Consider the following 26,786-nt stretch of genomic DNA (forward strand, 5'->3'; position numbering starts at 1 on the left):
ATATTTAACATAGCAAGCAATTTAGGAAGGTCGATTTGCGATATTTGACCTGTAATACATAGTATGTAACAAAAAAAAATTTAAAGATTTATATTTCCTTTTTAGTTTCAAGTTAAATTTTATCGTTAGGGTTTTTTTCTTTTGATGGCCCGAAAATACTCCAAAAGCCTGATGAGATTAGTTTTAGAGTACTTAAAGTGAAACTGTCTCCATACCATTAGCAATTATCTTTGAGAACTCATGGAAGAAAGAGCAAATCTCAGGGGACTGGGGAAAGACAAACATAGTACCTGCCTTATGTAAAAAAAAAATATGTATTTTTGTATATATACGCACACAGTCAATAAAATAAACCTAGGAAAAAGGCCCAGGGAATTATGATCCAGTTCCCATACTTAAGGCTTGGAAGGATGATCGAATTGGGTATTAAAAACATTGATTTAAATGCATCCAGGGGATGTAAGGTGATAAGGAGGGTCAGTGTGCATTCATTAAGAACAAATGTCAGAGCAGTCTAACATCCTTTGTGACAGGGTAATTGTCAATTGGTCTGAATTGTAGTCTGTGATGTTTAGGTTAGATCTTAGGGAGAAGAAATCTAACTGTAAGAATAACTGGGCAGTGTATGTAATACCCTGGAGGCCAGAGCATCCCCTCAATGGGAGACAGAGTCAGATATTTTCCAAAGGATGGGCTCCGTTTACCTTGCCACAGGAGGGTGAACTAGATAGCCATTGCAGTCCCTTCCAGCCTTGAATTGCTGTGAGCTTGTTAAGATTTCACAGCACACATTTGCTTGGTAAAATACTTGACAATGGGGCTTTCCTGAATTTAGGAATTTGTGTGTGCAGTAGGGAGGCAAACCACTCCTTTTTCTGCTATATTCTATGGAAATTAACTGAGGGGTTTTCTCATGTGGTTGCATCCACTGTGTGAACATGCAGTGTAGTCCCAGGTACAGACCTTTCACCTGCAAGCAGTTTTCCATGCTCAGTTATAGTTTTGTGTGGGCCAGGGTATTATTTTCAAATATTGTTTAAATCAGCAAACTTCTGTGTTCTTTTGGAGCCTGTTGGGTGACAGTGTGATGAGTGTGACTGGAAGAGCTCTGGCTATATGGATCAGATTACAAGATCATTTACTGGTTTAATCCATTTTTCACAGTCTCACAGTATATGAGAGGTTGAAAGGGACCTCAAGAGATCATCAGGTCCAACCCCACTGCCAGAGCAGCATCACTTAGGATAGTCTGCACAGGAATGCATCCAGGTGGGTTTGGAAAGTCTCCAGAGAAGGAGACTCCACAACCCCCCTGGGCAGCCTGTTCCAGTGCTCTGTCACCCTCACTGGAAAGAAGTTTCTCTTCCCCCCATGGCCGGGGGGTTGGAACTAGATGATCCTTGAGGTCCCTTCCAACCCTAACAATTCTGTGATTCTGCTTCAATTATCACTGTTAGATTTATCCCATTCCTCTTACAAAGTAATGAGTGTACACACCCCATTTGGCTTAAAGGAACAGATCTATATCCAGTTAATTTGTGGATAAATATGGGTTTCTGCTATTGATGTTTCTTGATTCACACAAAGTGGTTATATTAATACTGAAACATTATTAATCGATAGGTAGCTCTTTAAAAATAGATCACTAGGACTAGCCAATTACCTTTAAGTATATATCAAAGGCGACAGAGCAATTTGACTTAACGCTCATAGTCCATTAGAGAGTTCCAAACATCTTAATTATGATTTATTTTTTTTTCTTCTGCAGTGAAACTGCCAAAGCAAATTTAAATTTCTCATTTGGGCCTTAAAAAAAAAAAAAAAACAACAACCAAACACAAACAAACAAAGCCACAGACACTCTAGCATCTGAAGGGGGCCTGCAGGAAAGCTGGTGAGGGACTTTTTAGGGTGTCAGGTGGTGATAGGACTGGGGGAATGGATCCAAGCTAGAGGAAGGGAGATTCAGATTAGGTGTTAGGAAGTTCTTCCCCATGAGGGTGGTGAGACACTGGCACAGGTTGCCCAGGGAGGTGGTGGAAGCCTCATCCCTGGAGGTTTTTAAGACCAGGATGGATGTGGCGCTGAGCAACCTGATCTAGTATGAGGTATCCCTGCCCATGGCAGTGTGGGTTGGAACTGGGTGATCCTCGAGGTCCTTTACAACCCTGACAGTCCTATCATTCTATGAACAGCAAACCAGAGTGATTCTTCAGTTTTCCAGGCTTTTTTCATTCAAGAAAGTACAAAAATATGCTTAAATTTGTGGTAGATTCCTGAACAGCATCTAAATAGTGTGTAACCTTGTATGATTTTTAAGGTAGTCTGCTGTGTAAAGTCACAAAAGTAAGTTATAAAGATAGATGATGTCATTGAAATGGGGAGTTCTGTTTGCTTTGTAACACTAATTAACTCTATTGACTTTCAGTGAAACTGCATTGTTTTCTCCATCTACCAAAGGAAAATCTGACCAAAGCGTGCAATCTATTATTAAATTCTTAGAAACACGTTCTTTAGTCAAAGAATACAGTCTTCAGTTCAGGGGAGTATACGTTATGTTTTGTTTATACCTTGCTAAAACTTCAAATATCTGTTTAAAATATAAAACCTACGCTGACCTATTTATGGAGTCACTACTGACACGTCTGCTTGATGAAAGGAATACGTTTGTTCAAGTTGAGCATTGCACTGTGTGTTACAATCAGATGAGAAACTGTGTATTTCCCTTTGAGATTATCACACCATTCCTCATGTACATTTCCTTCCTTGAGTAAACTGTTTCCCTTCTGGCTGATGTCCCTCAGCAATTACCCAGCCTAAGCAATCTAGAGAGGAGAGTGCGTGAGGTGTAGCTGATTGTCATTCAATGCAAGCGAAATCTTTAGGTGAACATTAGTCACTCTTTTAGACATGTTAGCTTGAAGTGGAAGCAGTCAATTACAGCATAGAGGCTTTATGGCTACATTATTACCATCATACTATTAGGTTTTCAGCAGTAGCATTCTGTTTGATCGATCCGTGCCAAGACATTGATGGATGGGTTTGTTCTTCAAATGTCAAATACGTGGGACTTCCCTACTTATTTACTGCTGCACTACCATGCTGGGGCTGTCTCCCCTTCCCTACAGCATTCTGGCTTTAACAGCTAAGTGTGATTCCTTTGATTTGAAGTTTGGGTGTTGATTTCAATAGTGTTTTTAATCTTTCTTCTTCATGCTCTTGAATTGCAGAGGGAGTGATGCTGTTGGGTTGGATGGATGTGTGAAAGCTTCACAGTCATACAAGGGCCTTGGAAGGTTGTTGCTGATTGAGAAATGTATGGCTGTGGTGGTGTCATAACAGTGGTATATCCAGTGTGTGGTGAATTTCAAGATTCTCAAAGCTCAAAGCTTCTCAAAGTTCTCAAAGCTTCTATCAGTTGTGCTTGTTTGGGGGGTTGGGCTCTGTATTATTCTATGTTTCTCTCGTACATCACTATAGTTTTAGAGCACCACTAGTTTACAGATGCAGGCCTAGATTAGGTCCAGGCTTAAATCAGTACTAATTTTTTAACTAAATATATGTGCTTATAAGCATATTCAAAGGTAAAAATACTGCTATTGAGACTATTGTTTTTATAAGGCTAAAGAAGCATGTAAATACAAAAGAAAGATCAGATAGACATGGGGTGCTCTTAATCTCTCATCTCCAGCAGGATGGAGAAAGAAACTCCTCCTCAGCCCACTTGTGGAGGGGTGCTAGTTCTGTTCTAAGTACTTTAACCAGTATTTCCCAAACATTGTTACTGAAACCATTCTTGAAGAAAGAGACTAGAGAAAAATGGGAAAATGGAACTCAAAGTTTTCACTTAGTTTGATTAAGCATCAGGTATTGCAGACAGCAATTAGCAGTACAAAAGCTCTGAACCCAGCCTGCATCCATGGCTTCAGTGACACAGAAAGTCGGAGCAACTGTCATAAACTTAGATCAAGAAGGTAGCCCACATTGAACAGTGATCAGTGAACTGTGTTATGTACCAGAGGAATCACTCTACCACTGTACAACCGTGGTGCACTGTAAAGTTGCTGTACTGGCTGCACCTGCGGTAAGGGGAATGTGATCAATATTATTAATATCAGTGAATTAGTATTTCAGACCCATCCGTTTAGGTCAATACCGCACAAGTGTCCCAGCAGGATGTGGGTTGGAATGTTAGTTTGAATCCCTGGCAACAAGAACACTTTTTACCTAGTCAGGAGAGTTAATGTTGGGGGGAAAAGAAATTTCATATATTGATTTGGATAAATGTTACAGTTTTGATTACAGGAGTATTATACATTCAGAGTTCATCTCTTATCCATGTCCTTTCAGTGCATTTTGGACACCGTTAACACGTGCTGGATAGGTACAATTCTCTGCTTTGGAGCTGGCTGCAGTTCAGTAGTGTGTATGTGTGTAGTGACTCTGAATAAAATAGACTATTTAAATGTAAATATTGTTGACATTCTACTGGCTGAGGATCACTCCTCGTTAATTAGGAGGACATTCATTTTACCTCAGACTTTGAACATTGAAATAATTAATTTGAGTGTAAAACTGGTTTTCTGTTTCAGTTGTTCTTACTACACTCCTAGGTATGTGTACATTCACATACTTGTATACGTGCACACTAAATAAAAGCCAATGCTTTCCATATGTATTTTAGAGTTAAAACTGGAGCCAAGGAGAGGGTAAGCTGCTTCCCAGGTCATGATAGCACTTAATCAAATGGTGAGTTAATTTAAATGAGTTAGAGCATAGGCTGAATTAGGGCATTAAACCTGAATCCAGAGTTTATTGAACTTTTATCCAGAGTTTATTGAAGCAAATGAAAGTCAAAATATTATTTTCACTGGGCTTGAGACTGGACCCTAAATAACAGATGGCTGAGGCATGAGGGCAGCACCTCAAAAAAAATACGAGTGCTATGTAGTTAAAAATGAAGTCAAAATAATTTGATTTACTGCTTATTTTTTTTCCCCAGAACTATGTTTTTGCTTTTAGGGAAAAAAAAAATGTCAAGTTAGGCATTTATAGGAGATAAGTAAAAGTAAACCAGACCTCTGTCAGGGAGAGGGATGAGCAGAGAACAGGGGGGAAAAAACAGAACACTGGAGACAAAACAGAAAGAAGCTCTCTCTCTATTGCCACTTATCATATGTGGCATAAGTGGAAGTGTGAAAGGTGATTTAGAGTAGACAGCAAGCAGTGGCCTAATTATTAATGTGGTCTAATTTATTAAATAACATAGTGATCACAAGTTAATAAACCACCAGTTGCATGTAGGTAAGTGACAGACATCATACACAGCTGCCTTACCTTAATTTTGTACTGCTTTATCTTGTGGACACACAGTAGGACAGTGACCATCATAATCACTATTAAATCTCTAAGACAGTATCATTTAAGTGACTTATTTCCAAAGTGTCTATTTCCCTTGTTCCATTAAGTGCATCAATACACAAATCTCCTTGATCATTGGCTTTTGAAGTCTCAGCAATGAGACTTAAGATGAAGTGAGCAGCAACACAGTGGCTGCAGCTCACATAAGCTTCCTGAAGCCAATCCAGAGCAAATCCATGAATAGACAAGAGTTACCAGTGTTGTCCTCTTTGCATTATGGTGAATTTATTTATATTCAACAGGATTGCACTGGGACCGACTGGTAGAGTAAAGAAGAGCATCTGCTGGTGGATTAATGGAATGGCTCATGTTGTTTGGTAGATAGGCCAGATAACTGCCCCAAATGCTTTTCAGTAGCAACAGGGAAAGGGAGGGTGATTTGGTGCCCTCAGCTGCTGTGACTTTTCTGTTCTCTGACTCTATTGCTCTCTCTGCTGCCATGATGGCAGCTTTTGCCCCACCCCTACTGCTGCTGTCACTAATTGAGCATCTGCCCCATTTCTGTTACTGCTGCTTTCATTGTGATTTTAGTCTCATCTTTTACATGTGATAATGTACTTGGTCGTGACCACAGAGACACCAGTGCCTACCTGATAGGAGTTCCAGGCAAGCTTTAGAGACAGTGGAGCTTTCCTGTTGTTGTACTGGAGAGGGTATCTTTCCCCACTCTCTGCTTTCAGATATTTCCTGATTTATCCCATCAGTTGCTGCCAGGCTTGATCCATAATCACTTCTCCAGCCCTCTGTCCTCTCTTGATTTTCCTTCCAAAAGAGTAATACCTCGGAAAAAGCAGGATAATTTTTCTACTAAGGTTTTATATACTTTGATTCTTTTTTCAGGTTATAGCCATCAGGAGCAAGCTGCTGTCATAGATAAGCTAATATATGCTCCTGCAGTAGACAGTCACTGCGTGTAAACCATCCCTACCTATGCTGGTATTGCTTGAGGCTGGAGTAAGCTATGCTTCAGCAGCTCTTGAATTAACAGGTTTTGTCTGTCTGTAGCAATCTCCTGAGTGCAACCTGTACAGACCTTGGTCAGTGGATTTTTTGGTTATCTCCCATTCCCTCTCCTCCCCCTACCCCCCCAAATCTGAGAATAAAATAGCATAAATTTAGATACCTAGAAAACAAGATTTGTTAAGAAACAGTAAGTAAATGAGCGCGGACTACATAGAAGAGTGGAGTGATGGTAGTACAGCAGTCTTCATGAAGTTAAAAAGCTATTGCTAAGAGGAAAGGAGTAAAGCTAGGAAGGAAATGTGTTCCAGAAACATATTGTTGCAGGAAGTGATAGGGTGCATAGGAAATACTGGATGTCTAGTTGGAGAGGCTGTGGAGATACTGAATGTTAGAGCAAAGATTAGGCAGATAATAAAGGTGGGAAGAGAGTATGAGCTTTGGAGGTCATTGAGGACCCACTCAAAGCAGGGCCAGTTTCTACCCTGTAGCCCTCCTGTCCAAATTCTGTTTTTTCCAATTTGGCTGCAAAGATTAATCTGGGGAATTGTATCAAAAGGTTTGCTAAAGTCAATGTAAATTGATTCTATTCTCTCTCCCTGTTCACTGAAGCATTCATCTCAATGTAGAAGGCAGCCAGGCCTGATTGGACCTTGGTAAATCCATGCTGAATACTGCTTTTCATCACCTTGTTGTCCTTTGTGTGCATGGATATGGCTTTGAGGAGGGCTTGCTCAGTGATCACCCCTGTAACTGAGGGTAGGCTGAACCACCTGTTATTCTCTGTATCCTTCAGTGTGCCCTTCTTGAAAATATTTATATTTGAATCTCTCTAGTTCCTCTGATTGCTAAGACCTGTGAAAAGATCAGCCTCACAGAGACAATGGCCAGACCCTCAGCGTTTTTGCATGCATACCCTCTACCTTAAGGACTTGGGTATGTCTAAGCATTAGTCAGGATTTGTTCTGGCTATATCTGGTCTTGCTGTGGGGCAGGAAGGAGATATTTTTTTAGGAAATCCCTTCCAACATTGTGAATCTAAGATGAACTATGAATACCAGCTTCATAATGTATGAGGTTTTTGGCTTTCTAGAATTTCCTTCCTGCTCTGACAGACTCTCTTTCCTTGACACCTCCTATCTCTGCTTGAATCCAAATGTTCCATGGTTTTTGGTGCTTTGGGCACCCCCAAGGTCTTCCCAGCTGAGAAGCACAGAGAAATTCCTTGGTTCCCTTACTGTGCATTTATCCACCTGATGAGTTAAATGGAGTTCCCAGTTAGATTTCTGAGTAAGGGTTTTCATATCTTCTGCAAAGAATTGTTGTGGGTCATATTCACCTGTTCTTTGAAAAAATATAATTGTACATCTTACCAGTTAATTTTTACTTAGGTACCATTTGCTGAGCTTCTACTTCTGCTGTGTCTGTATGATGCCCAAATTTCAACATGTGGATTTACATTTTTGTTGTTGGAGTTGTGCCCATCTCTGTGTACACTGAATTTCTTAGCTGAGGTTTTTTTTCATCCCTTCCCTGTTGTGCCAGACAGTATTCACTTTCTCAACCTTTGACTTCTTCCCTTTTGGCTCATCTGTTATTCTTTCTCGTGGTGTTGAGAAAAAATGTAGTGGTGTATGGGCAAATATACCAATTTTAGAAGAAAATACTTATCTTACCATTTTTAACATGCTCACTTCCCACATTTTAACAGCTTCATTGTTTAATGAAAATGATTAAAAAGTAAAACTGAAACACTGAGGTTTATTGACAAGGCAATTCATGGCAAGTTGTTGAAATACTAAAATTGGAAAATTCCAGAATGTTATATCTCAAAACACACTGTACATTTACATTGTATATCATATATTATGATTGAAAAGGGACATGGTCCAAAACAGTAATAGCAATGAACTTAACATGTTGCATAGTCAAAAATGTATATTTAGTTTATTAAAATGCTCTAAAAATCCTTATTGCTAATTCTAAATCCATTCACAGTTTGTTTTCTGAAAAATGCTTGGATACTTGAGCCTTTGTGAAAGTTCATTTAATTCAGTGTTTTCCCCTCTTTCTGTTATTGTTCATGTCAAACTGAGCTCAGGTGTCTTAGAATCAGCCTTAAGTTAGACAAAAACTTTGCCCTAGTGAGGCCCTACCTGGAATATTGCATCCAGTTCTGGGCTCCCCAGTTCAGGAGGGACAGGGATCTACTTGAGAGAGCCAAATGGAGGGCTACGAGGATGATGAAGGGACTGGAGCACTCTCACAGGCTGGGAGACCTGGGGCTGTTGGGTCTGGAGGAGTCAAGACTGAGAGAAGATCTAATAAATGTCTATAGATATCTGAGGGCTGGGTGTCAAGAAGGAAGGGACAGCCTCTGCTCACTTGCACCCTGTGATAGGACAAGGGGCAATGGATATACACTACAGCACAGGAGGTTCCACCACAACATGAGGAGGAAGTTCTTCACTGTGGGGGTCAGAGAGCACTGGAACAGGCTGCCCAGAGAGGTTGTGGAGTCTCCTTCTCTGGAGGCTTTCAAGGCCTGTCTGGATGCATTCCTGTGCTAGATTCTGTGGTCCTGCTCTGGCAGGGTGGTTGCACTTGATCTCCAGAGGTGCCTTTCAACCCCTAACATCCTGTGATGCTGTGGATTATTTCTGATATCTTATTAATATCTATATAAGTAGCTTTCTTGTGAAATGAGACATGGGCCCAACTAGTATAGAAGCATTCTAGGTGCATATACAGATGTGCATACAAATGTGTCTGTGTGCATAAATCTGAGAGAGATCTGGGCCGTTTTTAATTAACAATATACTGTGCTCTAGGCGTATAGAATTGTAGAAGGGCTCCTTTGATTTTTTTGGTGCACCAGTGTAAAGAAAGCAAAATCTCCTGTTGAATTTAGTTTCAGCAACAGGAAGGTAGTGTGGTTAGAAAAAAAAACATTACAACATTCAGAGCCAAAACCCTTTCCTTGTCTGAATTCTGGTGTTCTTTCCGGTGTGGATGTCATAGCTAAGAGTATATCTAGCCCCTTCTTTTCTGTAACTGGCTTGACTTCAGGAATAAAGCAGTTGTTAGCAAGCAGAGAAAGGGCTTTGGAATTTCCTGCACTCCTGCTGCGTCGATTCAAATGCTGAGTTTAAATAATGGATGAAGCTAAGATTATTATAATTGATCATTGTATGATTTATCTGTCGTAATTATAACTAGGTTGAGAGAGAATTTTCAGATGCTAGTTTCCTGGTAGGCAGAGCCATTAAATAACAGTGTGCTGCCAAAACAAAATTAGGTGGGAACGTAGCCACAGAGTTCAGAATGTCTGTCCTCCACCTGATTTATTACTACCCTTCTGATGACAGTATCAGTGGTTATTTTCTTATTAGGAGCAGTAAGAGATTTCTGAATTGTTTCTCTTATCTTTCCAGCAGAACTCTGCATTGTTTCAAGCTTAGTCAAGCATAATAACTGGAAAACTGGAAAAAAAAACAAAACAAAACAAACTAAAACCCCACAAAATCTAATGTATAACGAAACTAAAAGGTGCAAGAGGTTGAAAAGGTTAATTAAAAGTCTAATGATCGCATTTACTGAGACAGTCCAATTAATCACTTTATTCCAGTGGTCATGTGAGAGACAAACCATTGCTACAGATAACTGATTTCTAGTGCTGGCATGCATGGTCTGTGTGCAGTTTTCTATGTATGGAAACGTAACTTTTTATTTGTAAGATGCAGTTGTTTATTTGTTCATTTCTTTTTAAGCAGCAGTTAATGTTTAACCCAGTATCCTCACATAAGACTTTCTCAAGCTGTAGTCCCTCTAAACACTGTGGGAGCATTGCCCCCTTGATACTTGTAGTCTTACAGCCCCACGAGAGGTTTGCTTACAGCTTAATGGGGTTGTAGGTATAGAAGAAATAAAGCACTAGAAATACATCATTATGTAATCTGATCTGTCTGAAGCAGTGTATATGACCAACAAAGTGAATTCTCAAGTGTCAACAACCACATCTAAATGTAATTTTTACCCACGTCGACTGGAAAAAAGGAAAAAAGAACCTTGAAGGATCAATTACAAGGGTCATAACCTTGTATTATCTGATTTGCTATAATATTCACACGAGCTTTATTGGAATGGAACATAAATTTGAAAAATAGTGAGATTAGAAAGGATTGCAGTGCTGGAACAAAGAGCTAGAAGCTTTTCCCTGGTTTATTTTGCTGGGGCAGCACTTTAGAGGGAGCCCATTATGAGCAGGAGAACAGTAGTTATGTTAACACGGTAATTAATCAAGTCTGAGGAAAAGAGGAAACAAGTTGTGAATTCAATTCTGCAGTAATAAAAAGAAATGCTGAAAGTTGCCCTGTAAATTGGCATGACTTTGGTAAACAGTCCCTCACTGTGTCTTGAGAACTTACATGCCATAAATCACTCCTCATGGCAACTGTGTAGGTTTGAATGTTTTCACAGGTTTATTCTGTATTTCCTTGTGTCTTAGGTCTTTCTCAGTTCTGTTGACTTGGTATTTAGGAAATTGTAAAATCCTGAACTGCGTAACACGAGGGCATATGCAGAAGCATGTTTTCACTTTGAATATTTTAAGGGGAAATTAAATTAATCTGAAGAACTCAGCTGAAACCGTGGCGATAGCCTTCCGCATCACAAAACCAGCCTCTGCCTCAGTACAGAGCATGAATTGTATATGGCATGACTGAGATCACTCCCACAGAAAAAAAAATATAGTCCCCATCATATATAATCCATCACTAATGCTAATGCAGCATGGATATGTTAAAATGAACCTTTGTGTCCAAAAAGCTCTTTAGGTTAGAACTGAAATCGTTGGGTGCAGCAATGTGAGAAGTGGTGACTGGATCAGGTTGAAACAGTTGGAAGTTTCTTTATTTAGCAGCCTCTGATTTTTTTTTTTTTCCCCCCATGCATTTCTGCCTCCTATGTGAGACAGCTTGGACAAAAGTAAAAATAGCATTTTTACTAATCAAGAGCCAAATTCTTGAACTTAATATTATTGAAAGTTGAGAGTAACTCTTCACAATAAAATGAATTTAACGATGCTGTCATAAATATAATGCAAAACTGCTGTCCACAGACCCATGTGGAAAATTAGGGACCCTGGCATAACCTTTCATTAGATTTGTAGCAGAAATGAAAGGTGATCAATCAGGATTTTTGTGTGAGTGATGACTGAAAATGTCAGTAGCAGACCATAATGTTGTTAACACTGAGGAGCAGGATTTCCTCCCCCTCTTTGCTTTCATGGAACCCTGCTGTTCACTATAGGGTTATAAGACTTTCCTCTTACATAACCTGTAAATTGAGCAGATGTCCCTCAGCCAGCCCACTGGGATCAGCCCCTTCTGAGTTTTCTGCTCAGTCTTTCCCCATTCTTCCCCAGAAAAGACTGGAAATATCAAAGGAAATTTTAAGACATCGTTTCTCCCCTTTTTCATCAACACATACTCAACATAGGAGTTTTCTCTTGCAGTCTTTATCTGCATTGTCTGTGGAATGACTCATAAAGTGGCCAATTAAAGGTAGCAGAATCTGACTAAACAGAGATATGAGGCCTCCTAAGTATTAAAGCCCAGATCCAGTGGTGAACTCAGGCAATGTAAAATTCAGCATGTAGGACATGCAGCCCTCTTAGTAGAATTAAACTTCCAGGAATAGACTAAGAGGTAGATTTATCCACCTAAAAGTCAGGATATCGCCTTCCAGGTGATACTTAACATCCTTAGAAAGATGCTCAGAACCCTTATAAAGTGCACAAGGAATACTGTGTTAAAAAAAAACCAACAGAAACACAACCAACAAAACCCCAACCAACTAAAACCAACCAACCAAAGGAAAAAAAAAACAACAAACAAAACAAACAAAACCCAAACCTTTAGGCATTCAGTTAGTAATCAGAATACTCTTTGAGGAAGGGAAATGGCTTTGCTCTCTTCTCTATGGGTTTCCACAAAGCCTAGGAGACTACCCTATAGATTAGACAGTAGCTTGGTTTGGAGGGAAGGGTTGTGGTATAGAAAGGGTTATGGGTTTTTTGAAGGGATTAAAAGAAGAGGGCACAAGTGGGATCATGCCTCTGCAGAGTTAGAATTAAGGGAGTTCTCATCAAGGAGGGAATCCTGGTTTCCACTCATTGCTCTTGTAAGAAGAGAAAGAACATTCTTCCCTGGGTGCAGGCCAGAACCCAGCAGTCTGCCTCCCAGGGAGAGCTCTCTCATCCTTGAGCTGAAGCATCATGCTTTCCCTTGTGTTAGCACTATTTCCTGTGCACCTTCTTGAGAGCACTATGAAGTGAGATGGTTTGTGAACCTCTCTAGGAAATGAAAACTGTGATTCTGAGTCTCAGATCAAGGAAGGCATTGAACCGAAGTTTCTAGATCCCAACTTAGGGTTCACCAGTGGAATCTCACAAAAACAAAGGTCAGGATGATTTTAGAAAGCCTTTGGGCACAGAAGCGATAAATACTTCCAAATCATCATACTGAGCAATGTAGATGCTCTAGATCTCTCCAGGGCTTGGACAGAAGACAGTATCTACCTCCTCAGGTAAATTTATGGTCTAGTCAGAAAAGCATTTTAGGGACCTGTGGAATTGCATTGTCAGAGACTGACCAGAAATGTAAAAAGTTCCAGTTTCTGTCTCAGGAACCTAAAATACCAGTGTAGGCAGTTTGCTTGTTTAGGTCCTTTTGTTCCTCTAGCCTTGGGTGTGTGCACACAGGAGTCAGTCTTGTCACCTGGTGTACCTGCTGCTGCCATCTGTTGTAATTTCAGCATGCAGAGTGTTGTATTTGATAGTACTCTGAAAGCCCTGGGTATAGCTAATAATATATTAGCTTTAACTGCTTATGATTATGGAAAAGGTTTGAAGTAGGTCTGACTAGAAGACAAGCAGAGCCTCAGAATAGCATGCACATGTGCATTGGTCTTATAATTTCTCAAGGCTGACTTTTTTTTTTTTCTAGTTCTCTGCCATTTGAGATTAGAAATAATTTGCTCAGGAAAATGGTAGTTTATTTGGATCCATGGAGATACAGGTGACATATTTCCCATGCTTCCCTTCTTTATTTTTTTTTTTTTTAAATCTGTTCTTTTTACAAAGCAGAAGTACTTTGGTAAGCCCCATAAAAAGCACTTTTCTTAAAGTGGGACCAGGCTTCTCCTCTTAGTCTGGTCAGTTTTTGGTTCTTGTATGCCATGTTCTGCACCTGCATTGAAGTAGGCCCATACTTGTGTGGTCACCTCTATCACTTTGTAATTTTGCCTTTCATCACATTAACATTTACTGCTCTCTTTACAGCATTCCATTCACTAAGAACTCTAGAAAACTACTAATGCTAATTACTTGCAAATAGTAATTGTAGTTTTAACATCAGCCTCAATAAATTGCTTTTTGTGTACTGTAAGAAGATTGAAAACCAAATGTCCATTTTGCTGTTTAATAAGAATCTTCTAGAACAAGTAATAGTCCTTTTACTGCTTCCATCTAGTGGGAGCATGATTAAGAAGCTACCAGTATCCACTGAGAATCCCTTCTCATGTACCATGTGGTTAACAGAAGTTGAGGAGACAGCCAAAGGCTCAGTAGGTGTAGAAATGAAATAGAAATGGAAATGCAAGAAAGATGAAAGATTAAAGAGGAAAAACTGTGAAAGAGGGTGAAGCATAAGGAAGATCCCACAGGGCAGAGGAAGCCCTATTAAAACTTTAGAGAGGTCTCTGTATAAGAGTGTGGAATGTTTGCCTGGCTTCTTTCTGCTGTGCAATGGGAACTTGAGTCCAGAACTGTTGCAGCTGCAGCAGTGTTGGGCTGAGGGCTGTGGGGTGTGAGAGGAGGTGGTTCAGGAGATGACAAATATCAAAGTGGTAACACCTTATACTGTATAATGCAAGTCTTTTTTCATCAATCAAGTTTACCAAAAAAGTCATCTCACCTTGCTTGCATGTGTTACGTGTGCAATAGAAGAGTTGGGAGCTGGTGAGCCATGTAGAGGCCAGTATCAGTGAGCTGGTGATTGCTGCCTCAGGGTTTTTGCATGTAGTGTGCAGCAAAGTGCTTGATTAGGAGGCTGCTTTTAGGCATCCTAACTCTATGGATGTTGAGAGCTGCTGCTTTCCAACCAAGGCAGCAGCTCCTGGCTTTGTCTGTGTTCTGCCATGACTCTGCCTGCACAACATCAGGGTATCACCCTTAGACACAAAGCAGCTGGTAGCTGCTGGTGACTTCTGCTGGGAGGCAGCATCCTGGTATTTGCAGATTTCTGCTGGGCCCCTTGCCGTGGGTGGGAGCCAGTGCCTTGCACACAGACGTGAGGCATCACTTGTAACCTGCCTGGAGGGAGCTTACCCGGGGGTCTGTAGGGGTTTGGTAGGAGCAGACAGCTAGATGGTTTGGCAGAGATTTCCAGAATGGCCCCAGGGAAGCTCTGGATGGGGAAATGGTGGTGGGAAGAAATCGTTACTTGTCTCAGGCTGCTGCTCTGACTGCCCTCAATCCATATTCAAGTGCCCCAAGAGCATGGGGAACTGAAAAAGGATTTCCTTACACAGACCTTTCCCAAAGGTTGCTGGCAGGAAAAGTAGCTCTGGATTAGATCCATTTGCTCTTAATGTAGTCAGTACCTAGCAAGAGCCAAACTTCTGCCTGTCTTAATAATTTTAAGCTTTGCAGAACAGAAGCTGGGTGAAATTTTGACCTTATGTGTTACTGCTGTGTAAGTAATCTCCAGCAACACACTCAGTATTGTTAACTGTTTGTAGTTACTACAGGATTTAGGAATAATTATGTTGCACTTTTTCAATAAAAATAAAGCATAAAGTATGTTCTGGGTTGTAAGTTTTGCATTAAAATGGGATTTAAAAGCTTGGGAGAACCTGGCATTAATGAGAGGAGATGGTTTAAGTAGTCATGTGTAATTCAGATGCACGTGATGAATGTGTTGTTATGTGCTCTGTGTTAGTCTTGGTTTTAAAAGTTAGAAGTCATTTGTATAACATTCTGATAAATACTCCAGAAACAGTAGCTGGACACATATGTATAAATTAGAAAAAGCAAGTTCTAGAGAAAAAACAAGCACCAAAACATCTGGCCCATGTTCAGAGTTGACATGTAGAGGATGCTGGTCTTGGGTAGATATTAATTGCATGAAAGATATGAATGAGCACAATTACTGTTTATGAACAATTTGCACCTAATTCAACTTCTATCCGAGATAACTTTCCCTGCTGCTTGGTTGGTCACTTGTGCTCTGTTTTCAAAAGAAGAATGATAAACCTGTCCCTTTGGATTTGTGAGGTGTTCGTATTCATCCTGCTTTTTAATTCTGTATGAGTTTTTGCTACATTTTTGACCTTTAATGGAAAACATGTGTATGATTATCAGCAAAGAGGTGCTTTATTATATCTTGGCTTTTCTTTAAAGAATGCCATCTAATGTATCATACAGTGAGCTGATGTCTGTTCATATTGAAATGCCCCATTCAGAGCTTTGCCAGAGAATCCCATTTGAAAGACTGGAATTTAGCAGTTGACTTCCAGGCACAAATAACCATGTAATTACTATGCAATCACATAGTAATTAGCATGTACTATTCACATATTGCATAATTATATACCCTGCAGATTACATAGTAATTATATTTGTACTAAACATATGATTCTATATACTGCATTTAAAAAAATAAATAAAAAAAACACCTTGGAGAATTCATTGTTAAGTTTATAGTTGTATGGAAAAGTAATACATTTCCATATATAAAAATATTGCACTTGTCTGACAGGGTTGTATTTTGGGTATGTCACCTCTGCTGCATCTGATGTTGCTTAAACTGTGGTAGGCTGCTATTGATAAGAACTACTTGGATCTGTTAATGTATAGCCAACTGCTCCACGTTTGTAATTTGGTAATTTGTGAAGCTAAGCAAAAAAAAGTTGCTGTTCACTGTGCAAGACACTGGGACTGAGAAAGACTCGGAGTGGGGATGTTTAATATCCAAAGTTTAAACGGATGAATTCACTGAACCGGAGCTATAGCATATTGCTAGAGTGAAAAAAACAAATCTAATGGTGTTTATGCATTGTGTTATTTGTGGACAGGTGAGATACATGGGATAGTAACAGGTGATTAATTTGTATCATGTAAAATGTGTGCTAACACCAAGGGCTGTCTCGGGCACGGTCAGTTCAGGCAGTCGCAGTGCCTCAGTGCAGAATGTCAGCCAAGCTACATCGCTTTTTCCTGCCATGGAGAAAGATAAAAATGTGATGCCCTGCACTGGAAATGGGAGGCAGGTATTAGGAAATGAAGAGTGACACAGACTTGAAGGGTCTTGGACCAAGTTTATGGGGGGGGGTGGGGGGGGGGGAAAGGACAACAAAAAATAAAAGCTTTTTAAAGAAGAACTTAAAGAGCTTTAGATCATTTGAGATGTTTTATCTGTGGCCAGACCCCCTAAGAGTTTTAGATATTTGCAAAATGTTCTCTTCAGCTTGCCAATTCTGTAGCAATGGGAAGTTAATGTATTTTCTAGGATCTGTGAAGCTAGCATTCCTAATATCCAAACCAGCATTATGATTAGTCTTAATTGAATTTTGCATTGTAATGCCAGTTGCCTTCATTTTCAAGCAAGGCATATATTGGAGCTTAATATCTGGATAATGTATTGCAAAATTAAATGTGCAATTACAATCTTAACTCTTACCTGAGTTTTTAGTGTTTTTCCTCTAACTTCTTGTAGTGTGTGCCCATAGGTGTGTGTGGAGAGACACATACTCCTTTTACAGTGTCCCTCTCAGGGTCACTTGGTAATTCTATGTCAGTTTCTCACAGCTTGTAAACTTTGTAAAACTTCTAGAGTTCAGGTGGCATCTATAGATCCTATAAAAGTGTCTTTAACTTACAGGCCTTGTGGGTGGCCTTAGGGATCTCACAGTCATGGGGCTGCAGCTACTTTCCTTTCTGTCTGGGTGGGCTGTTTTCATGCCTCAAAAACTTGTAACAACAGGCATGGGGGTTTTAGGTTCTGCAGAGCACACAAGTCACATTTCAATGCTGTTACCTGCTGTAGACACTGAATGTCACTTATGCTTTTCTAGAAAAAAAAAAAAAAGTCAGAGCTTTAAAAACACAGAGTTAGGAGCCCATGTTCTCACTGTGTTCTTACACGATGGGCCAAGCATAACCCTTCCAAATTTGCCAGTGATTTTGTTAGCTTTCTAATGAGGCCAAGTCTGGTGTGATACTCATCCTGCATGTCCGCTACGAGGAAGATGAAGTACAGCCTGCCTGGTGTAATCCTCCTTGATTTGTCAGCGTTCTGATCTGAACAGCATGCCTGTGCACTTGTCCACTCCTTAAACCTTGAGAAACACAAGGACTGGTGGCAGTTTCTGGCACTGAAAAGTTTTGTTTGTAACGAATGTATGCTCAGGATCTCATTGACAGCGCAATAAACGCGAGCATGGAAAGACAATATAAATGTGACGCATTTCTTACTGCTGTTGTGTTGTCTTTTCTAGTGGAGCCAGTACTTTCAAAGGGGAACAATTGCTTGGATGCAGCAAAAGCTTGTAACCTAAATGATACCTGCAAGAGGTTCAGATCTGCTTACATAACCCCCTGCACCAGCAGCACGTCTAATGAAATCTGTAACAAGCGGAAGTGTCATAAGGCCCTCCGGCTATTTTTTGACAAGGTTCCCCCAAAGCACAGCTATGGGATGCTCTTCTGCTCCTGTCGAGACGTAGCCTGTACAGAGAGGAGACGGCAGACTATTGTTCCTGTGTGCTCATATGAGGACAGGGAGAAACCAAACTGCCTGAATTTACAAGAGTCCTGCAAGAAGAATTACATCTGCAGGTAAGATAGCACATGGCAGGGGAGCGATTAATGAGGTGCCTACTAGGGAGGACTTTTTGGTACTGCTGGATTTGCCAGGGCTGAGGGTCAGAATGTCCACTAGGGAAAAGGATGAGTCAGGGAAAAAAGGAAATGCCTCTGAGGTCCTTAACAGAATAACAAAAGCATGCATCTGGTTATGGTGTGTGTCTTCTCCAAAAGTAGTCACAGCTACTCCCTCACGTTACGGAGGAATCTTTAAATTCCGTGTTTAATTCTTACAGATTTTGTATTAAATGCTTTCTTTAAGTTTGTGTATGAAATGATGTCTCAGGATGATTTCAATAGCCCATTAGTGACCAGATGAAAAGCAAATTGTTCATTATAATGGGATTTATTTTCATTGTAATCTTATGTGTGAGCACTAGTAACTGTGAATTCAAGCCACACACTGGACTTTACAAACAGTTGCAACACACAGACTACTCATGGGTTTGACTTCATTGGTTAAAAAGGAGTCCCCATTTGTAGACTAGATCCCACTATCTTCATAGAGCTGTTTTAGCCTTGGAATTGTATTATCTCCCTGCCCCTGGCAAGAGTACTGGGCTGATACAGCTGAAGGGTCCTTGATTCCCTGACCCAATTCCCAGCTTCTGCTCCGTGTGTTCACCCTGGAGAGGCAGTGCAGAGCTTTGCTTCACAGGACAAAATGGGTCCCCTTGCCTTCACTGAGCTCCTGCAGGCTGTTACACAACACTTGCTCCTCCTCCTGCCCTTAGGAAATGCTTTATTCCTACTTAGCGTTGTATATGTTTACATTAGAACATTGCTGTGCTAACATCTTATTCATGAAGTTATGCCCAAGAGTTGTGCTCTTTTCTCATGTGTAAATTCCTTGTAGATTATCCAATTCTATGAATGAGCAAGCAGGGAAACAAACACTGTTGTAAAATGTCAAGAACACTGAAGATATGATATAAATCTTAATAAGTCTTAATTGGTAAAATATTTACTTTGAAGTTTGTTTATGAGATCTTCACTGCTGATCTTAAGTGTTTAACTGTAGCACCTCAGATGTGCTAAGTGTTGTTCAGAGGTGTGGAGGTGAGTAGTGCTCTATCATTCATGGCTCAGGGGAAATCTGGAGCCAGTTTCCTCCGAGCAGATTTAAATCAGAACAGGATTCAGTGAGCTGCATTGAGCACCTTCATAGCTGATGTGGCTGTAGTTTGCATCTCAGAACCACCTGTTGTCCATGTCTGTGTTGTGCCATCAGTCTTCTTGCTTATATCCATTGCCTATATACAGGCTTAGTTAATTCATAGAAGTTAACAGTGTCTTTGCTGTGTTTTCTGACAAACTTCCAGTGTGTTACAGTGGCACAGAAATGGGAGAGAGAATTTTATAGGGAGGCTTCATCCTATTATTTGGGCTGTAGCATTCAGGAATTATTTAGTTAAATTAGTGCCATTACTATGGCCTCACTGTTTTTCTTTGGTCAGCTTTGATCTAATGTTATCTCAGCAGTGAAGCTTTTAACAGCATTTGTTTAATTTGACTTCAAGAGTCAGGTGCTGTGATTTTTCTTTATTGCAGTGCTGCAGAGGTAAGCTTGTTGAAATCTCTTCTCTTGTTGCCCTAAGTTGCAGGCAGCAATAGGATGAAAACAAATTTCTTTAGAGGCTGTTCCTGTGGCTTCTTTAGCTTTAAAAATACCCAAATTAAAAAGTTTGGACTCTTCCAAGGCTCAGTGAGACATGCCTGTGGAGGGTGAGGGGCAGCGCTGGTACAAGGGAACCAGAGAGCAAATGCAGGGTTTGGGGAAAAGTCACTGAGTGCAGCACTTAGGTCCTCTGCCTGGAGGTAACTCAAGCCTAATGTGCTGCTGAGAGTCATCTCATGTAGATGTTAATACCTTCTGCGCTGTCTAAACGACTGCTGTAGTTAATACCTTCCCTCTCTGCTGTCTAGGAGAGGAGGAAGCAGCAGTTATTCCTGCCTATCCATAATACAGCAACGTCTCTTACTTGTGAAGTTAAAGGGAGTTGATGTGATTTGTTCCTCTTGTCCTGCAGGAAAACAGAGACTTGGACAGGGAGGAAAGAAAGGGGAAATCTCTTTCCTGCTATTGAAAATGTTGGCACTGAAAAATACCAGTCTACATAGCAGTTCCAGATATGTTTAGAGTAATTAAAAGCTGGAGTCAGTTGGTATATAAATCCTGCTCTGATAATGTCTATTTCACTTTCAAATCAGAAAGAGTATCTAAATGGGAGTATAATTTGAGAATATGTTCTACCTACTGTGAAACCAAATCATGTAGAAACTGTTATTTGTCTGCCAATTAGAACTATTAAACCTTCTTCATAGTGCTGGTGAAGACAAGGGGGGCAAGTTATGAAAGTTTCTGAAAGTACACTTACAGGTGGTTTAGGAACGCTGCTTGTTCAGAAATGCAAGATTTCAATCTGTCCATACTCTCTATAAAATACCATCTGGGCCTATGCAAACAAGTATTTAAACATCCTAGGTTTGGATACTCTTTAAAAGCTTTGTCCTGGATGCACATACCACTGAATAAGATCTTGAGACAGAGTTAAGAGAAGGGAAGTAGTTTTGCCAAGCTGCAGGTGCCGCTTGCTGAAATGGCAGGATGCTTGGCTTCATTCTTTCTTTTTTTATTCATTAATCTCTCTGTTACATAATATTATAAAGTCTCAGTTGAGGAAGGGGGTTGGAAAAAAAGGCCAGAAATGTCAGGAAATGCAAATAAGTTCTGACTTATGTAAACAGTCCTAATTTTTCAACTTCATCAGAGTACTGAATGGTTCTGTTTCATTATCATTTTCCTGCTGCCTTTACTTGTATCCCTGTCCATATCTAGCTTTGAAAGCAATTGGAGTCTCCCAGACATGCCTGTCAGTGCTCACTGAAAAGCAAAGCCAGAAACTGAACAACAAAAAGTATTAATTAGATTCCTTTTTATTGTGAACATAAACAAAACTTTTAAAGAAAGTCAATATACTGTCAAAAACTTTCATCTACGATGTTCTCCTGGAATAGCTCAGACCTCTGAGGAGCCTCTTGATCATTTGAGCCACCAATTAAACTCAGAAAGTTGATTGATGTGTTTTAAAAACATCATTCTGCTGTAAAAGCAGGGCAGGCAATGTAGTTCATTTTTGCTGCCATCACATTTAAGAGTACTCAACCACTATTTTCTCTGAGAAACGAGAGTGTGAGTCATCAGTTTGGTCTTTTCAGTAATCTGTGTTTTGAATTTGCACATTTCCCCTGTCTCCTAAATGTGTTCAGAAGGCACTGACCAGAATGGTGATAACACAGACACATTATTATTAAAAGGACAGTATCAATCCAGTCATGTGCTGCAAAGATCTGAAAAGAAGGAGAGCATAAAAAAAGGCTTTGGGTTTTTTTAGTAGAAGAATCTCATAATAGAATGATTCTTGTTGTCCACAGTTACTATATTGTAAATGGTTGGTCAAATGTTTTGGGGTAATATTTCAGGTGAAGTAGCCAGACAGTAGTTCTTGACCAATTTCAGAAGACAACTATTTTGACCTGAAAAAGAAAGGGGGAGGAAAAAAAAAAAAGAAACAACATCCCCCCCCCAAAAAAAAACCCAAGCCCCAAAATGGATAAAATGTCTGTATGATATATTTAAATAACATTTCCTTATGGGATGTCTGTTAGATAATAATGAGATGTTCCATTAGGTGACAGTAGATGGGTCCTCTCCCTGAAAATACAATATTTTCAACAATGTGTATTCAAGGAGCTTAATTTTTATAAATGTGCTTTCATTGGTGTGTTCTTAACCTCTCTCAGTTTCTGATCATCTGTCCTAACCAGTCTTTATTTTGTTGCACCCACCCATTCACTTGTATGGGAAAGATAAATGCATCTACAGGGATGAGAACATTGTGTGAAAATATTTTCATCAGTACCTAAGAGAATTAATCCATAGTAAAAATCTGACAAAACAAAAAAAAAGTGCAGCTTCTTGCTATGTTTCCTGAAAAAAGTAAGAAACTAGACCAAAAAAGTAATAATAAAAAAATTCCCCTCTTTATATTCTGTTGAATAGATTTTTTTAATGCTCATTCACCACAGAAAGGGAGGACCTGTGCCTGTGCTCTTTTTCCATAAGATATATGCAGTCTACAAGTGCTTTGTGTCAGGACCTGTTTGTAGAAGTTGCTTCTCTGGGAATGAGTTGGGACTGTTCCTGCAACATGCACCATTACTGACTGCAAACTGTACACCCTCCTGGATCAGATTTCCCAGAGGAGGGGGTGGTTGAACACTGTAGACTTCTCTGTGATGAGGTGTTATTAATGTGCAGTCTGCCTTTTTTGCCCTGATACAGCAGAGGGGGACCCCAACACCTCTTACCAGGTGGGAACCCTCTTCAGTTACAGCATTAACAGGTAGAAGGGAGGAGGAGTACACTAAGTTAGGATTGTGTTAGGGGAGAGGGAAGAGGGGAGAAAGAAATAGGCTCTTTTTCTCCAGGTTTCTATCCCTTCGACTTCTCTTTCATTTTCCTCACTTTCTGCATTACTTTTTTCTCTTTCCTCTTCCTATTGCTTAGTCTCCTTTGATCTCATCTTTCCAGATCTCCCAGTCATTATCTTTCACAACCACTCCACCACATTTGAATTCTCTCTATGATAGCCACTTAAGAGTCCCTCCTCACCTGCTCTTCTATGTGGTGATCTTATCCTCCCTGAATATCCTGCCACAGTCCAGCGATCTGTAATACAGAAAATGAGAGGAAAACGTTTGTGATCTGTAATACAGAAAATGAAGGGGAAAACGTTGGTGTTACCTCCCTTTCTGAACCTTGTAGCTTGTATTGGTTACTATTTGGTTGGCCAGCTTCAAAGCCTGGCTGCTCAGTCTAACTGGCTCTAGCTTTACATGTTAAAAGGACATGTAGGGGATGTTTTCATCAAGGACACAGTACCATTATCCAGTTCTCTCTAACAGAGCTGGATGTGCCTCCCACAGGGGTATTTTTGTCAGCTTGGCACTCAGAGCTCCTTGAGGTTATTGTTCTGCTGTGAGTATGCAAAGCCAAGACAACAACATCATTTTTGTAACGCTGTTAAGGACATCAAAACAGTGACAGTCTTAATTTTGAGACGTGCAGGCAATGCCCATATTGTACATTAGAGACTGAGTCAGAGAGTGGGTGAAAACCTTCATGTGCTAGCAGCCTGACTCACCCTGCACCAGGGCAGGGTGTCTGCAGTGTAATAGAGTTGGCCTGAGCTCAGCCTCCTTGCACATCCTGCCTGCTCTCTCTGCACATGGCATAAGGCAAGCTCCTGTGTCTGCAAAATACCAAGTGGGATAGGAAAAACTATGTCAAGCTGACTTTTGGGCCATATCCTTCAGCATGCCCACAGGCTCACCTCACTGCTATAAATACAGCCTGAATTTGAAGAAGAAAGATTTTTGTACCTGTGTATATACAAGTGTATGCCTGTGTGTATATATTGCTAGAGACACCAAATTTATTTAAGTGAGGGAAAAAAAAAAAAAAAAAACAAACCAAACCCAACCAGGTTGGGTACAACCCAGGTTGGGTTTTGTTGGGTACAAACCCAACAAAAAAACAGGTATTAGGTCATTTACATGAATTAATATTGAGGAATGATCACACCTCAGAAAATTAAGAAAATAGGATCTAGGGAAAGGTAGATCAGAAGCTGGTGTGCTCTGAAGAAGAAACATGATGATGTAGTAGAGGGGGTGTGTGGGGAATTACTAGCCTGGAAAAAAATATTAATGCAGTCTCTGCAAACTAAGCAAAAACCCTTTCAAGGCGAAGTAAAGATGGAAAATACGTAATATTGTATTATTTGTTTCCCTTCCAGTCCTTTACATGATTAATTACATTGATGTTTTTTGTTAGTAAAATATAATAGGCAGAGTATTACTCTCCCCTCCCATAAAGAAAAGTAATTTAAATTTTCTTCCCTCCGAATAAAACTGGAGATGAATCAAGCAGTTCCTCCTTAAAATGTATCCAGAAATCCCTTTGGAGTCCAAAAATCAGAAGGCCCAGCAAAACAAGACTGCTTTGTCCCTGTTGAAGTGTAGAAGGATCTCATTCAGCCAGTATCTGCTGGGCCAATCCTCATTTATACTCTCTCTCTGTTCTGCTTAAGAGAATCTTGAAGATTAAAAGCTTGCTGGGTGATTGACATCTCTTCAAAAGAGGCCAAACCACAAGGATATAGTAATTAAAAAAATGGCTCAGCTTTATTCTTGCACCCAACTTTCCCATTGCGTTGTGCTTTAACAACAAAGAGCCTCACAGACAAGGGTTTTATGCTCCAAGAAACAGTAACTAGACAGCATCTTTGCACTGAGGTCCCTTGTCAGGCAAGCTTAAAGTACTTCAAGCAGCATCCTTTCAGTTAACTAGAACCTCTGCTGATTCCTGAACCCCAGGCTCCACAGAAAGGGGAGTGTAATTCTTTTGTGGCCAGTATCTGTAAAACACAGTGTTGTCAGAACTCTTTGATTCAGGTGCCTTCATGTGTGACCTACTCTAGGTGATCCTGCTGTGGCAGAGGAGGTGAACAAAATGATCTTTCGAGGTCCCTACCAACCCCTGACATTCTGGGATTCTGTTTTGCATGCTGTATCTTTGGTGGTATTCCTGATGTGGCTGAGGTCCTGCTAGTACTGTCTGGTTACTTTTAAGGACAAATATGGCACCAAATATTCATTTTTATCTATATACAGGGCTGAAAAAGGGAATGAAGTATGTGTGTCTGAGCATTAGGCAAGCATAAAAGAAAAGTGGATACAAATGATAAGAGGTTTATTGGCTGAATTAGGACACCCTGCCTTCCATGGCAGTCCCCTTTTTAGCCAAAACAATTCTGTAGGCTGAAGTACTCCCAGCCACCAGGAAACTTCCTCGCTAAGAACTTGGGGGCATTAGTATCATCCAAACGTGATCCTTCATCTCTGTGTATCATTTTGTCTGGAAAGTTTTGTTATTCTGAGTTAGAAAGGAAAGCCACCTGTATAATACAAAAAAATACAAAGACCAGAGATGAGAAAGACAAAGCCAAGAAGGAGGTTACAGCAGGGCAAATGTGACCCATTTGGTTTTGTTCAGTTATCATGGGGGGAAAGATTAAACTACATAATATTAATGAAGGAGTTTCACCCATGTTCAGTCAAAAATACTGAAATCCAGGAAAGTTGTTTGTCATTAAGCTTTAATAGAGATCTAAATTTGGAGCTGCTCATGTTCTTACAGATAAGCAAGCACTTAATTGCTTTGCTGGGTGGGGTTCCAGTGAGTAGCACTCATTTGTTGAATTCTTAGTTGAGAGACTTTTGTAGAGGGCAAGAGTTTAGCATCTGCTGCTTTGCATAAGTAGTTTCCACTCCCTAATCTGTTAAACCTGGTGAGGAGTAGAGTTTTGATTCCTTTTAATGTGCACCCAGTAACATTTGTCTAACTTTTGTTTCTGGGACAAAGAAAGGGTGTATATATGATGCAAGAGCATTTTCCTTAATAAATAAAAAATTTTCTCATTTACCTCAAACCATGTACATGCTACAGGCAAAGAGCTGCTCTGTGTTTAATGTGAATAACAGAGCTGTTATATCAAGTCCATTCCCTGCGTGCTTCCTCTGACATCAGTGACTTCAGTGGATTTATTCCAGGGCTGGATTTGGCTATTGCTGTTCATTGTAGGTAAATCTTCAGGCAGTGCTAATTAAAATAATGTCAACTGATTTTACCATTCCATTATGCTGGACTTTGTAAAGGTTATTTATATCATTCTACATCAGGCCCCAGTGAGAGACTATTTCTAGTGGCAGTTCATCTATTAAAAGGGCTGCAAGAAAATGCAAGCACTGGAAGTGAAAATAAAACTTTGTTTCTCAAGTGAGCAAGTGACAGCCACATGCATATTTTCAAGTTTTAGCATTTTAATGTTTACTGAACAGAAATTGCATTGCCTTCATTATGTTTTAAGCAGTACCATGTTACTGATGGAGTGACTACTCTTGACTGGAAGCCAGACATAAGTGCACCAGTATTATCTGCAAAGACTTCTTCTCAGAGGTGGTGGGTTTTTTTCCTATGCTTTGATTGTCTGCTGCCTTTCAAACAAGTGACACAAAAAGTTTTCTGCTGTGTGTTTACAGTTGAATATAGATGTGGCTGTGCAAGCTGACTGTGGCCCTTGCCTAAGGTTATTAATAGATAACCTTAAATTCACATGTTTGTGCTTGCACTGTAGTTGTTCAAACACATTCTATAAACCATGACAGCAAGCCTTCCTGTTATGAAACCTCTGTTAAGTTAAAACTTGACCATGTTGTTTGAATGGTCAGTTCATTTTATTTTTGTTTTTCTTCAGGCATCAGTTACAGTGGTTGTTCTCTTGGTTATGATGCTCCCTTTTCTAGTAAGGCACTGGAGGTACATCTCAGTAGTTGGCCATAATGCAGCATTGCA

The 26,786-nt window shown here is 40.1% G+C and overlaps 1 protein-coding gene across 1 annotated transcript in view; it reads left to right on the forward strand.

Annotated features, from left to right (window-relative positions):
- The window catches only part of GFRA1 (GDNF family receptor alpha 1), a 161,950-nt gene that overhangs the window by 82,569 nt on the left and 52,595 nt on the right, over positions 1–26,786 (forward strand). The window contains exon 5 of the mRNA XM_054382395.1: positions 17,941–18,280. Coding sequence (XP_054238370.1) covers positions 17,941–18,280 — 340 coding nt within the window. The remainder of the gene's footprint in view (positions 1–17,940; positions 18,281–26,786) is intronic.

This window comes from Indicator indicator, chromosome 7 (genome assembly GCF_027791375.1).
Source record: "Indicator indicator isolate 239-I01 chromosome 7, UM_Iind_1.1, whole genome shotgun sequence".
In the NCBI taxonomy this organism is placed as follows: Eukaryota; Metazoa; Chordata; class Aves; order Piciformes; family Indicatoridae; genus Indicator; species Indicator indicator.